Source organism: Oenanthe melanoleuca, chromosome 1A (assembly GCF_029582105.1).
Source record: "Oenanthe melanoleuca isolate GR-GAL-2019-014 chromosome 1A, OMel1.0, whole genome shotgun sequence".
Lineage (NCBI taxonomy): Eukaryota > Metazoa > Chordata > Aves > Passeriformes > Muscicapidae > Oenanthe > Oenanthe melanoleuca.
In genome coordinates, this window is record NC_079334.1 from 51344950 (window position 1) to 51359365 (window position 14416).

General features: G+C 38.4%; 1 protein-coding gene across 1 annotated transcript in view; it reads left to right on the plus strand.

Annotated features, from left to right (window-relative positions):
* Positions 1–1631: 1631 nt before the first annotated feature.
* The window catches only part of IL17REL (interleukin 17 receptor E like), a 42495-nt gene continuing 29710 nt past the window's right edge, over positions 1632–14416 (plus strand). The window contains exon 1 of the mRNA XM_056515935.1: positions 1632–1733. Coding sequence (XP_056371910.1) covers positions 1632–1733 — 102 coding nt within the window. The remainder of the gene's footprint in view (positions 1734–14416) is intronic.

A 14416-nucleotide genomic window follows, 5' to 3' on the forward strand; every position in this document is an offset into this window, starting at 1 on the left:
GCATGCATGTTAAAATAATCCATGGAAGTAGGATATCTAACTTCTCTCTTATTTCTTCTAAGCATCTGTTGCTGATCCTCTTAGGCACAGGAGAATGGACTGAGCACATTTTTGACAAGTATTTTTGTGCATAGATGTGTAACATCCCACTCCTGTGAGTACTCAGGATTCATTGATGCCTGTGGTCAAAGTTTTTCTGGACCTATTTGATAATGGGCCAGAGGGCTTTGGTGGTATTTTGGTTGTCTCAATCCACTGGATTGCTGGATTGACCCTTCCTCAATAGCTCCTGGCTCCTTGTCATCACTGTGCTTTATGTGGTCACCTGAACAGGGAAGTGGGCCCAGAAAGACTGCCCTACCTCCATAGGGCCTCCCTTTCCAGCCACAACCTGTTCTAGCTTGCCTGCTTGAGTGGCCATCAGTGTTTGAGGCATAGCAATGCATTAACTCCTTAACGTCCAAGCTTCTATAAGATGACAACATTTAATGGTTGTTTTTTAACCAAAAATTTAAATTACATTTTGTTCAGTATGATAGTTGATGCTGCTTATCTAAAAAATAAAGTCTTCTTGGAAAACTGGCAAACTGGACTCACATGAAGTATCTAAAATACAAGTACAGTAGATACATTGGCAGAGTAGGCATTGTATTTTATGTATAAAGCCAGATCCAAGTGGATGCTGTTAGTTGTATATTCCCCACTGTAACTGATGTAAAGGTTTTGTGAGGGCACTGAGTAATTGGGTCCTGGCACTGTACTACTGAAAGATATCTCACTGGTGAGCAAGCACTCTCTGTGGAGGAAAACTCCCTATTCCCCTAAGGCATATCACATGTAGCCTCCATATGAACCAGAGCATGTTTTTGAAATACTTGTTCCTTACAAAGGGAAGTGGGACTATGTGAAACACAGCACCCAGAGAGGCATTCCTGGGCATTCTGTTATGCTAACAGGTATTGAGGTATTGTGACTCACTCCTACTCTGCTTTCAGAGTTGGTGGTGTTGAGCTATGAAAAAACATTTATATTTCTCAAAGCTAGAGATAGGCTATAGAACAATCTGCTTCTATTGATACAATTAGATAATAGTGGAAAAAAATGTCAAGGCTCAGATTTCTAGGCTGAAAGAATCTAGTATTCCTGCTGATGAAAAGAAGAAACTAGTCTTCCAAGACCACCCACCTCGGCAAGGCTGGTTTTCTTTTCATTGAAAGCACTAGAAAACCAGGAAAATAAGAATGCATTTTAATACCCATGAACTTGTCTGTTACATCACTCTAGAAACAAAATTCCCATTTATATATGGGAATATGCAGAAGAGAAATCTCTTTAAACTGATCTAATGCTGAAGTGATGAAATCCAGAGGGAAGAGGTTTTGACTGATTGTCAGAAATCACTGTTTCCTATTTTTCAGTTTGGAACATACGAAATGAGTTGAGCATGCTTTATATTTCCCAGAACTAGCAATTTTCTGTCTTTGGAAAGTTTTAGAGGGAGGAGCTCAGAGGTGCTGTGGGAGGGACTGAAATTCATATTAAAGTTTTCGCATGAGAGGGAGAATTGTCAGAGTAGAAGGTTTCTTCTGAGGTTTCATTTTTTGTATTTTTTTTTTTTTTTTTAATTTAGGATGATAAGTATTTATGTTCAGATTCTTCTAATAATTCTCTTTTGGAATACTGATTGTCAGATTATTCCCAGGATTGAAGAATGTGGGCTTTCATGTTCTCAGGTAATCTCTCACTTGTTCTAATTTGCTGTCTATTAATATAGTAATTATATGCTGCCAAAATAATTGTAGGAAAATCAAGAAAGCAAAAAGGGAAAAATGTTTCAGCTGTCCTGAACATTCACTTTATATTCCTGTCATTCTGAATTAAGTAACCAAAGTGGCAAAAATTACTCTGAAAGGGGGTAGGAAAATGCATCTTTACACTGTTTGCAACTGCTGCTGTTAGTTTAAAATCTGTCTTTTGTATTTGAAAAAAATAATTTTGTTCATATTCATTAATTTTCCACAGTTTTTACAACCACTGTGGTGCCAAAGAAATGTGAGAGGGAGAAATGAGAGGTTTCAGAAATTGCTAATTATGTCAGGAATATATGAAACACTGATTTTGCTGTGAATAAATGAATTAAGCATGAGAAAGAGTAAAACATGTTTTTCATTTCATTTCATTACTAAATGTAACTTATTAAACTTAATGACTTCTGTATGTGCATGAAAGGAGTGTAAACCATACCATCTCTTTAATAGCTTTGGATTTTGTATGATTCCAAATATCCCCGCAAAGGGGCAGTATGGAGACACTCTGCTCTTGGCATGCTGAAGTTGTAAGCACAGATAGAGTACAATGGAAGATAAATTAAAAAAAAAAGGGATTAAATAATAGACTCTCAGTCTTACTGGAGGAGAATAACCGTGAACTGGCTACAGGGAAGTGAAATTGATAGTATGAAAGAATTTGGCTGTCTGTAAAAACTTCTGCTTGAAGATGTCAATATTTAGGGCAAGCAGTGAGGCATTCTAAAGATTATTTAGATGTGGTGGTACTACCCAGATATTAAGTCCGTGTTAAAGCAATTTATTCTATATTTAATATGTGTATCCTAGAAAAGCAATAGGAATAAAGATGCTTGTAATATACTAGATAGAGCAAAAAAAGCCCTCTCTATATTTAAATATTCATGCAGTATAGTTAAAGTTCCTATATTCAAGTTCTGTAGTCTGTATCTTCTTAGATGTTTCCAGAATAATAAAATATAGCCATAAGAGATTAGTCTCTTGATGTACATGAATACTTTTCAAGAATTTTTATGTACTTATGTTCATGAATGCAAATACACATGTATTTTAAATAATTTATGTTCCTTGATCTGCTGCAATGAGAATTTAAAATAGAAATGATTTACCATTCTAATTTATACCTCCAAAGAGTATAGGACTATTAGATTCAGCATGTAAAAATCAATATCAACCTTTTTTGATGGGTTTCAGTCTAGGGCATAGGATTTACCTCTGGGGACCTTGAAGGGTATCTTTCTCTGTCAAACCATTGGTATGTATGTTTCAAAGGTTGATTCACTAATTGCCAGTAGACACAGCCCTGAGGTTTGGCAGACTGGATCCCTTTATTTACCTTCAAGAGTGTGTTTTCCAGTACTGAAGATTGATTAACAGAAAACATGTTCTATTTTTCTTATTTACAGGGAAAATACATTGTTTCCAGTGCAGCAGAATCAATCAATCAATCAATCAATCAATCAATCAATCAACCAACCAACCAACCAACCAATCATTTGTGATATTAGGGACAGGATTCAGTTCATGTTCTGTATGTGATGTTTCTGCTAGTTGTATTCAGTAGAGTCTTGAATGCATTAATGACTTTTTAAGACAAAAATGTTTTCTCAGAGGGAACAATAATGACCTCAACAGGCTAAATTACTGCCAGCATTGCATTTTCAATCTAGTGCAATGTACTTTAGCAGCATGAACTTTAGAATCTCCTGACTGGCTTGTTAGAGGAAACTTCTTCCTTTTCCTTTGAAAATAACTTCAATTTCTCTGCATAACTGACCATAATTTGTGGGCTCAATCCAGCTCATAAGTTATTCTAAAAGGGAGCAGTGAATCTTCCCCATGATGTGTAACTCAGTATTCTTCACAGGGGCACTAGTCAGGGGTTACAGTTTGCCTTTGTCTGTATGAAATATGTGTGTGCTCTCTTCTGCTGGAGCACACCAGATTACAAAGTAGAAACACAAATTGTTTCTAGCAATTTCCTTAATGTGCTAATGAAATATTGTAGATTTAAAACTATCAGCGATTTCTGCAGCTGCTGTTGTTACAAGTGAATATTGTAGAAAATAAGTTTTTCCAGAAGTTTGTACAGTAAATTTCTCTCTTGCATTCAAACTTGAGGCTGTGTGGTTCTTCCTAAGGCAATAGGGATATGAAAAGCAATTAATTTGAATTTTTCTTCATTTTTCAAACTATGGGTATTGTCAGAAGTTTTTTAGCAGGTTTCAGAAACTGAAACTGTTGAGTTTGACCAGTAGACTAGAGTTTAGTGTGGCTGTGTCCACTAGATATTTGTGAACAGTTTTGACCCCACTGGGTACTCCTTATCAGAGTAAAGCTCTGGCTGTACTTAGAAGGGAAATAGTGACATAACTATTTGGAGGCATATGACATGCAAAACGTCTGCATTGAATTTCTATCACAACTTTATGAATCATTCTTAGTTTACCATAGGTATTCAGCAAGATATCCTTACATTGCCTCGTGTAAGGCAATATTCAGGTTTCATTACTGTAACACAAACAGTGCATCTGTTCAGTACAGGAAAGGAACAAAAAGAGAACATTGGATATTTATCCCAGTATTATGTGAAATTTGAAACAGCATGAAAAATATACAGTTATGGGTTGAATGATGGCAAATAAACAACTAAGCTTTTATGTGTTATGCTTTATTTCTCCTTTATTTTAACAGCTTGGCTTTAGAGCTCATGTGATATTCTAGTATTCAAAGATTAAATGCTATGGACATGGTGTCCATGCCCCACCCAATAGGAAACACAGTTATCAAGCAAGTTTCCCCATAAAAGCATAGGGGAATCCCAGCCTGCAATTGAAACTGGGTTTGTGCCCTACTCATTTTACAATCCACATTGTTTGCAGGCTGTACACAAAGAAATGGGCTTATGCCAAATTTGATTCAACAGCTGGTAAAGATCAAGAGCACTACATTTAAAAAACACTCCCCAGAATACTATGAAATATTATTTGTATTGTCTGCCATTAAATGCAGTAATGTTTTCAAAGCCTATGGATAAAGAAGGAAACACTAAACTGAAGCTGGGATTTCCCTCTAATTGTAAAGGTTATTGGCAGCAAATCCTTGATATAACTGCTGTTTGTTCCTGCTATTCATAATCAAAATACGTGGTGTTTCCTTACTGGATATTTATACCATGGATCACTCCATTTTTGCTGAATACTACATACTACTGCAGAACCATTGATATAGTATGGCCCTTAGTCCACAAAGTCAACTGACATAAATTGGAATTCTTTGTTCATTATTAAGCAATCCATGTTTTAAAAGTGACCCCCAAGCTTCTAGAAAATGGACATGATAATATAGGTGGCATAATTCAGTTGTTATCTAAAATTTGAATGAAAATATGATTTTAGATGGGAAATGTCTAAAGAGACTTATCAGAGACCTGGCTTCCTCAGGGTGAGTGAGGGAGATAGAGCATGAAATCCCATAATACGAATACAATTTAACACAGAATGTTTTGGGTATGGATTGATATATCTGATGACTGAAGGAGATACATAAAAATATAAAACATATCCTTTACTAATATTTGCTGAGGTGCAGTACAATCCATGAGAGCATGCCCTAGACAGAAAGCCTGGGGTCTACTTCTCTGCCTGTCATCAAATTACTTGTGTGGCTCTCTTCAAGTAATTTAATTTTTCTGGTTTTCACAAGTACAAAAGAGTTCTGACCTTCCTGTGTGGTGTGTCTTAATTATATGTTTTCATTAACTGCTTTGAATATTATGAGTTAAGTGCTCATTAGATAAACAGTTAAGGTGCTCAATCATATTGAGTCATTGTATTAGAATGATATTAACCCATTTGCTTGTATATCCTTTCTTGTCTTCCCTGCTGATACTTAGAAGAGAAATTTAGCATTTTTGGGTGGCTTATCTCTTGGACTGCTTTTCATATTTGCTCTTTGGTTCAAAAATAGCTTGGCAACGATATAAGACAGCTTCCTGTTGTGTCCTATGCCACTGGTTGGTGCTGTCACATTTCCTCTCTCCCTGAGAAGGAAACAGCCAGTGACAGGTACAAACAGGGACTTATTACAGTCTCCTCAGTGTTACAGCATGTACCACCAACTCCTATAAGAGAGGTGGAGATGGAGAAAGCTCTGCAATTCAGAAATTGCAAAAAATGCAATGGTAGCTTTTGGGCTTTTTCCTTTCTTTCTTCCTCAGGAACTCTAGAAAAAGGTTGCAAGGAACCTCTCTGGAAAGATACTAACCACTGGAATAGCAGGCCCAGAATACAAGCAGTCATGAAAGTTGGGGACACAGACTTAATAGGTGTTGGAACTGGTCCTGATGGAGTGTCTTGGAACTGAAACACAAGGCAGTGCTAGAAGCTTCACCATGAGACATCAGCATCAGTTATGTGCAATCAGTACCCATGGCAGGAGACACATATTTAATAAACCCAAAGAGGTATATATAAGCAAGCTCAGCAGAAGATGGGAGCAGCTGGCCTTTATTATTGACAGTAAATTTTAGCTTACAAATCTTTCTCAGCCCTAATCTTAGGGATCTGACCTATCCTTATCTCCATTTGGACCCAAAACTAAGAGTGGGTATTGAGACTTGGAAGCAGGTGCTTTCCACAGCCATCTGACTGCTTTGCAGCTGGAAAACTACATGTAATTTGATCAAATCTGGGTGTGACAGGTTTTCTAGGAGTGGTAATAACTTTAATGAGACCACGTGGTGTGACCTAGCTGGAATTCATGCAGTAAGGTCTAGGAATAGTTTAACTTGTACTTTTGTGTAGCTGGCAGTGCTGTACCTGTTACATTGTCATGTCTGTTTATACTATTCCATTCTTCCACTCCTGCCAGAATGCCTGTGCATAGGAGAGAACCAGGGATGATCAAAAATGAGAAGGACCAAAAGAGGTCTGAAAGACTTCTTTCTAAGGATGGGTTTAGTTACTCTCCTGGCTTTTTGGCTCAGCATTGAAATGCTGGGCTTTGCTGATGGATGGATGGATGGATGGATGGATGGATGGATGGATGGATGGATGGATAAATTTGCACTAAGAAAGGAGTTTCCTCCTATCTCTGTCTAAAAGTAATTGGTTTCTGGGAGCCATAAGTTTCTGTGTGCTGTGTTGTGGCTTGGTGGTTGTTCAAACCAGAATCCCACATTTGAAGTTCTATGAGTTTTGTCACCATTATCCCTGCAAGGGATCCCTAGGTCTTATATCAGCCTTCTACAGATGTTCTCCTAGTAGTTTTCATACTGTCAGAAAAATATATGTCCTTATAATTTTTTTCCTGATTTTGTTAACATTAATTGGCTATTTTTTGATAACCAGAAAATTATGTGCCATCTTAAAAATATAAACCAGCAAGTATGCCCCAAACTGCTGTGTGTTGCTGAGGAAATTCCAGACCAACTCTGAACTATTTGTCTGGGAATGATCATGAAACCAGTAAATTCATGTATACTCAGTTGTGATATAGACATATCAAAGCACTACCCCTGCATTCACAACCATAGGAATTCACTGGGCCAGAGTTTTCTGAGGTCATGAATAAACTGGAACATCACAGTAACTAGTGATGCTGAGCACTGGGATAGGTTGCCTGTGGAGCTTATAGAGATCTGCACACACACTAAGAAAATATAGCCAAGATATGTCTAATCTAGTTCACAAATGTCCCAGATAAAGGTCATTCTTTCTGAGCAGAAATGTGGAGTAGATGAACATCTTGAGTTTTTTTCTAAGACAAGTATCTTTGCTTTCATTCATTCATCCTCTTCTCTTTTGTGGGATCTACAGATGGTCCTTCAAGTAAAATTTGACTTAATCCTTTGTAACAGTCAGCAGAGACAAAGAACTGTTTTGCTCTATGGCATGCACTGTCCTTCTGGCATGCAAAATATAGCATTTGCCATGAAAACTGTACAGGCCATGCAGTGTCATTCAGGAAGTGCCTATGCAAAAATGAAGAGAGTTTTAGTTTTAATTTGCAAATTACCTGTGGGTCTTCCTCTTGCAAGGAAATGTTTCAACATAGTTGCTTTGAATAAGTGTGGTAAATTTCAATAATTTCTGGAAAACTGTTTGTCTTGCTATTGCCTCTACTTGTCTGCATATTTTCAGAGAATATGAATCACATAAACAACACTGTACAGTGCTACATGTGCATTCAATGTCTTTTCTTGGAAAAACTTTGAGGAAATGGAATTTATTGCAGTTTTGATTTTTCACTGTATCTAGTTTTATTTTTTCCCTTCATCCCTACATATGCAAACTTCCTTCATCTTTTTCCCACTTCCTCATCCTCCTGACCTGCTGTTCTTTTTCCTATGACTGCAATGATTTTTCTCCTTTGCTCTTTGAATTTTGATATCTTTGTTGTAATTTTTCATAATTGCAGTTATCATTATAGTGTGATGCTTCATGCTTAGTTTTGATAAGTGATATCTGTTGTTTGGGATTTTGCCTCCCTCATTTTCAACATATAACATTTATATATGATACAATATTTAGAGCATGGTCAGATCTGTGTTACCATTCAGTCTGCCTTTGTAGCTTATTTTCTCTTCCACTTAGAGGTCAAAAATCATATACAGTTTTTAAGCAAATGTATGGCATAGGTGGTTTTTAGTAAGTGCAGTCATTAAAAATGAGGCATAGTGTGAAACACCATATAAAAGTAGTGTACACTAATGGGTTTATTTAGCTGATGTAAGATTTGTAGGATCCTACTTCTTTGGAAGCCCTTCTCTTGGACCTCTGCCTCTTTTAACTGCCTCTGCTAAGTTTAGCAACTACAGTACAAGGAGGATACATTATATAAAGGTAAGCTATCTGATTATTCCACAGTTTGTTCCCCCTTCCCCATGCCCCCACAAAATTATGATTAACAGTAAAAATTTTGAGAAATAGACATATGTAATGACATTTCAAATAATTAATTTGTATTGGATATGTTTTATTTCTCTTCAATTTTTTTTCAAATTTACATATAACTAGCCTCTATAAATTATCTCAAACTGCAAATATTTCAGCTACAATACACACTAGATATTTTCAGTCGGTTTCTCTACATGGTGAATTTTGAATTTTTAAAATTTCTCATGTACTCACACAGCTAGTTCTTTCAGGGAAAGGTGTTTTTGGCTTTTGTTGCTCATGTTAGCAGGCAAAGGCATGTATGTAGAGCTTCTGGTGTAGGGTTTCTGGTGCAGAATTCAGACTTTCAGACATCATGATAATGCAAATATGAATAGCCAGGAAATAGTCCCCTCTCAAAAATTTTCAAGAATTCAGCTGCAAAAACTTTAACGTACTAAGATTTCCTTCATTTAGTTGTGGCTAGAATGTTTCTGTAACTCAAGCAAGCACTGTTAGAGCAAATCAGGCATGTTTAGCATTGTCTTTAATAGAAGCATTTCCTTAACTGATACTGTGGCACCAGGCAGGAATGCAGAAACCTCCCAGGACGGTCATCCGAGACTACCATGGCTTCTACCATGTCCTGTGGGATCATTTGTATGGCCTTACATCCTTACACAGCAGAACAAGCTAAGGCTAGAATAAAACCAAAGTCAACACTAAAAATTACTTCTCATCTGGAAGAGTTATAATCAGGGGTAGTTCCAGGATTATTTAGATTTGAAATTATCGTCTGTTTAAGGAGAAAAGGGAGAAACATCATTTTAATTGAAGCTACAAAACCCAGAAACTTGTGCTCCTGCTTTGTAGGGACACTCAACCCTGAAATGTGGCCTCCAAAGTCTTGGAACTGTTATAAGAAATTTTTGCCAAGTGTGCTACGTTATTCTAAAGTTTAGTATGAGTCTGTGATCCATGATGGCAGGGTTAGCAAGTTCTTTTTTGTTTTTAAGTTCTGCATCTCCAACATTTCAGGGTACAACATTCATCCATTTTGTGATGCTGCTGTGTTCCTGTGGTTCAAGGTTATTAAATACAGATTCAGTGGAGATCATGAGAAAGCATTAGAGACTTGTCAAGGCAGTATGAGAAACCTGCATGCTCAGCATGGTGCTGCAGCAGGAAAGGCAAGGGAAAAAGTTAAGCACCTGGTTAGTCTGATCTCCACTCTCTAGAGCCCAAAAAACTGAGTTATGAGCCTGAGTTTGATGTTCTCTTTGTGGAGCAGCAGCTGAGAGCTATCTTCCAAAGTTTCAGTTTCTGGTTTGTTTTGTGCTGACTACTTAGAATAAAATATAAGTAGGAAACAGATCTCCCATGTGAATGTTGAAAGCATTCAATAAACTCAGCGTAAAAATTCCGCTGTGTCTTCCCTGTCCTTCTCTCAGACCAGCATTCTTCCATTTCCCCTCTGTATATTCTGACTGCTTTGACAGGAGGCCTGGGAAACCCTCTCATTTACCAGGCTGTGTGGCAAAAGGCAACTCACAACTGCTTCTGTTTAAAGAGGATGTTGAACTGGTGGTCCCTTGAGATAAGAACTTGAAAACTGGAGTATAAAAGCTGGAAAATCCCCATATTCTGCTTTCCTCTTCTAGTATTTACAGTTTGAAGGAGGCTTGAACTTTGTTTTAATCTGTTACTCTGAAATCTCCAGCCACCTGCTATGCTAGGTGATGTGGTTGTGTCTCACTGTGAGTGTCTGCTACCCCTGCCATGAGCTAGAGGTCATTCCAGTGTCATTCTAAACACCAAATTGCATGTATCCGGGGATATTTCAGATCAGAAAAGGAAGTGTCTAATAAGCTTAGGTGCCTCTAGTGTTGTGTGGCAATTCATATTATGGGTCATTGTGCTGTGCTGAGATTACCACAGTTTGCTTAAATTATATTTCAGGTACCTAAGCCCTCTTTTAGATTTGGCTGATTTAATCCTTTTGAAAATGACTGAAAACTTTGGCTTTATTTCACCACCCACTAATGCAAAATCCTCACAGAGAAATTGCCTTACTTGGGGATGATGTGACCCTTTTCTCACGGGCAAAGCTGATGCTTGCATAGCTGTGCTGGGTTTGTGAAGTTTTGGTAGCTCCTTCTGTAAGGAGCTGCCAGCCAGTTCCAAGACAGACCCACTGCTGGCAAAAGTCAAGACCATCAGTGATGATGGTATCCTCTGGGATAAGCTTTCTGTTGTGCCCTGATGGAGCAGATGGATGCCTTAAGGAGGTTGGGACCCTGTGGTGGAGCAGGCTCCTGGCAGGACCTGCGGCTGTGGAGAGAGGAGCCAGACTGGAGCAGGTTTGCTGGTAGGATTTGTGACCCTCTGGGGACCTGCACTGCAGCAGTCTGTTCCTGAAGGACTGCACCTTGTGGAAGGGATCCACTCTGGAAAAGTTCATAAAGAACAGCAGCCCATGGGAAGGAATCACTTTGGAGAAGTTCGTGGGGTTCTGTCTCCTGTGGGAGGTCCCCTTGCTGGAGCAGGGCAAGGATCAATAGTGTAAGGAGTCCTCTCCCTGAGGAGGAAGGAGCAGCAGACAATGATGATGTGATGTGTGATGAACTGACTGCAGCCCCCCTTCCTTGTTCCCCTGCACTGCTGAGGGGGAGGAAGTGAACAAATCAGGAGTGAAATAAAGAAGGGAGGGGTGGGAGGAAGGTGCTTTAAGGTTTGTTTTTTATTTTCTCGTTAACTTACTCTGATTTTAATTGGGAATAAATTAAACTAATTTCCCAAGCTGAGTCTATTTTGCCTGTGATGGCAACTGCTGGATGATCTCTCCCTGCTCTTATCTCAAAGCAGAAGCCTTTTGTTATATTTTTTATTCCCTATCCAGTGGTGGAGGGGAGTGACAGAATGTCTATGGTGGGCACCGGGCATGCAGCCAGGGGCAGCCCACCACAGTAGCCAAAAAAATTTACCCCCACTTGCATCAGATTCAAAGATCATTCAAATCAGTGGAATGTGTCCCTCCCAACCAGGGTCTTCCACAATTTCTGAATGTGAGCAGTGTGGCATTTTTCATTTATAAATTTCACAGTGTACAGCTCAGCACTGAGCTCTGCTCCTGGGACTGATTCTAGACATATATTAAAAGAACAGTTGCCTAGAGCAAAACAGTGAGGGCTTTGCTGTGTATGCCAGAGCACTGGAAAACCAGGCCTGCAGTATATCTCCTCCTTTTGCTGAGCAATAGTGTTAGGATGTATGAGAAGACACTAGCTGGAATAGAAAAGTATCTTCAGGCAAAAATAAAAATACATTGAAATAATTACTGTCTTCAGCAGCAGGAGGAGCAATTCTGTCCTGGAGAGTATCTTCTCACAATCTTCACTTGAATTATTACTTTTTTTCTTTTTTTTTCCCTGTTTCTCTGTAATTTCTTTTCTATGGGAATCTCACTGCCCACTGATTCCAGTCCCCTCTGAGACTGCTAGTCTCAGTTATCAGTGTTGCTGAGGGATCTTTTTTCTTGTAGCCCGTGCTACAAAGATCATTATAACATCCTAATCTCAAAGCACAGGATATCCATGGATGTCTGGAGTGCTTGTGGAATCTGTGTCCTCCAGTTTTTCAAGAAATGACCAAAATAACTGCTGACTTGATCTGGTGTTGGTGACAGTACTGCTTCTAGCAGGAGGCTGGACTTGGTGACCTTCAGAGACCCCTTCCAGACTACATTTCTTTGATTCCATTTTATCATCCCTAGTATGAGATCTCCAGTAAGTAACTGAAATATTTAATGCTGTCTCAGAGTGTCCCTGTCTCATTGTTATACTAGAAGTGCTGATTTGGTAGATTAGTTCTCCTTTCATGTAACTGAGTGGTCTGAAATTTTTGACACTCTGTGTATGGGATGGTGCTGATTTATACCAGCTGAGAGTATGGCAGTCAAAGTACATTTTAATTTTACTGTGTCTATTGTATGCTATTCTGTTTTGTTAACAACTTGTATTAATATTGTAGGAAACATGACATCAAAATGATTGACAAATTTTGTTTGGTTTTTTTTGTTTGGTTCTTTTAATTTGTAAAAGAAAGAAGTTAACGCATACTGTTGCTTCAAGCAAATTCTGCTTCTCATCCTGGAGCTGAAGCATACAATAGAACAGGCAGCTTTTATTTCAGGCAGTTATAGCTCCCTTTGGTCCAATAAATTTAAAAGCAAGTGGGTTATATGTAGGTCCTTTTTTGTTTCTCAACATTACTTTTAAATAAAATTAATTCGAAAAAATTAGAAGCAGGGAATATTCTTCCCAGTTGAGAGACCTCAAAGCAACATAGTTTTGTCTGGCTATTCACTTATATGATGAATGTATGTCACTGCCAAGAGTTCTGAGAAATTACTGGGCTTCTAAACTCTTCCAGTTCTGCTCTGTGAAAGGGATTCAGTCATGTAGGCACTGTAAGGAACAGAAGATATTACATGCCACATGCAGTACTGATAACATATGGAACAGTGCAGTTACAATATAGGAACAGGATTCCTCTGCATCAGTAGAGTGCAGGAGGAAATGCATACTGCCTGGAGGACAGCAATCTGTTATACCTGACTAGCAGCAGGTAAACAGGAGGGTGCCCCTGCACTCCTGAAGTGCTGCTAGGCTGTGATGGAGGTGTTGGCTTTGTGAGAAGGAGCTGGTTGAGGAAGACAGGGTCTGTACCAGGTGAAATGGAAGGTGGTGCAATGACAATTGATAACACTCTCTGCTTGAGATCCCTGTGAAATCTTACTGGAGAGTGTCCAGGAATCTTCAGCAAACACAATCATGCCTTCCCTGTTTGTTAATGGCTGTTTCACTGATGAGCTCAGAACATATCCACAGAGTGTTAACACAGACAGATGTTACCTGCTCTGCTGGACTCAAGCCAGCTCTCATCCAAAAAGTGCATGACCTCATTAGCACTGTACTGGGCTTGAGCTTGATATCCCACTTCTCAGTAGCAATTATTCTTTCAGATTCAATACTGCACGAATGTGATAGGATGTTTTTTATTCTGCTTGGAACACACAGGGACAAGACCTAGAGATGGATAGTGTGTAGACATGACTCAGATGTCTTGCTTTTAGCATTCTGTAAAACAATCTAGCAGCATCCAGGTGTTTTTATAGTTTAAAGTAGTCCAAAATAATGCTTGGCCATAAGTTTTTTTGCCTTTTTCTTTTCTGCATGGATAACAGTCCAAATGTTTCCATCTATAAAATCCTGGTAATCCCACTGCACGCTGCTCACATGTATCAGATCACCCACATTGTTAGTAAAAGCTGAAGAACAACCTCGTGATTTGCCAAAAATTGAAAACTATCATTAGTAAAATAGTTTTACCTTGGCAATGAGAATATTTATATGTTATGTCAAAACAAATACAGATGATCCTTTAGAGAAAAGGTCTTTTGAGGGCACTGTATCAGCAGTACTAACCACGAATTTTTAACAGTTCTAAATTTTCATATTAAGTGTATTAGTCATTGCAATTTCTCTGGTTCTTGGTAAATACAACCACAATTTTATTCACTTGCCAAGTGTGTTTTGGAGGTCTATTATTTTTCCTTTTCACTCATTTCTAATAACAAGCTTTCTTGTATAAATACTTGACCATTATATAGTTAAGTCTTCTTTCAGTGGGACAAGAATCATTATGTTATCATAATATGCTTTCTTTTACTGT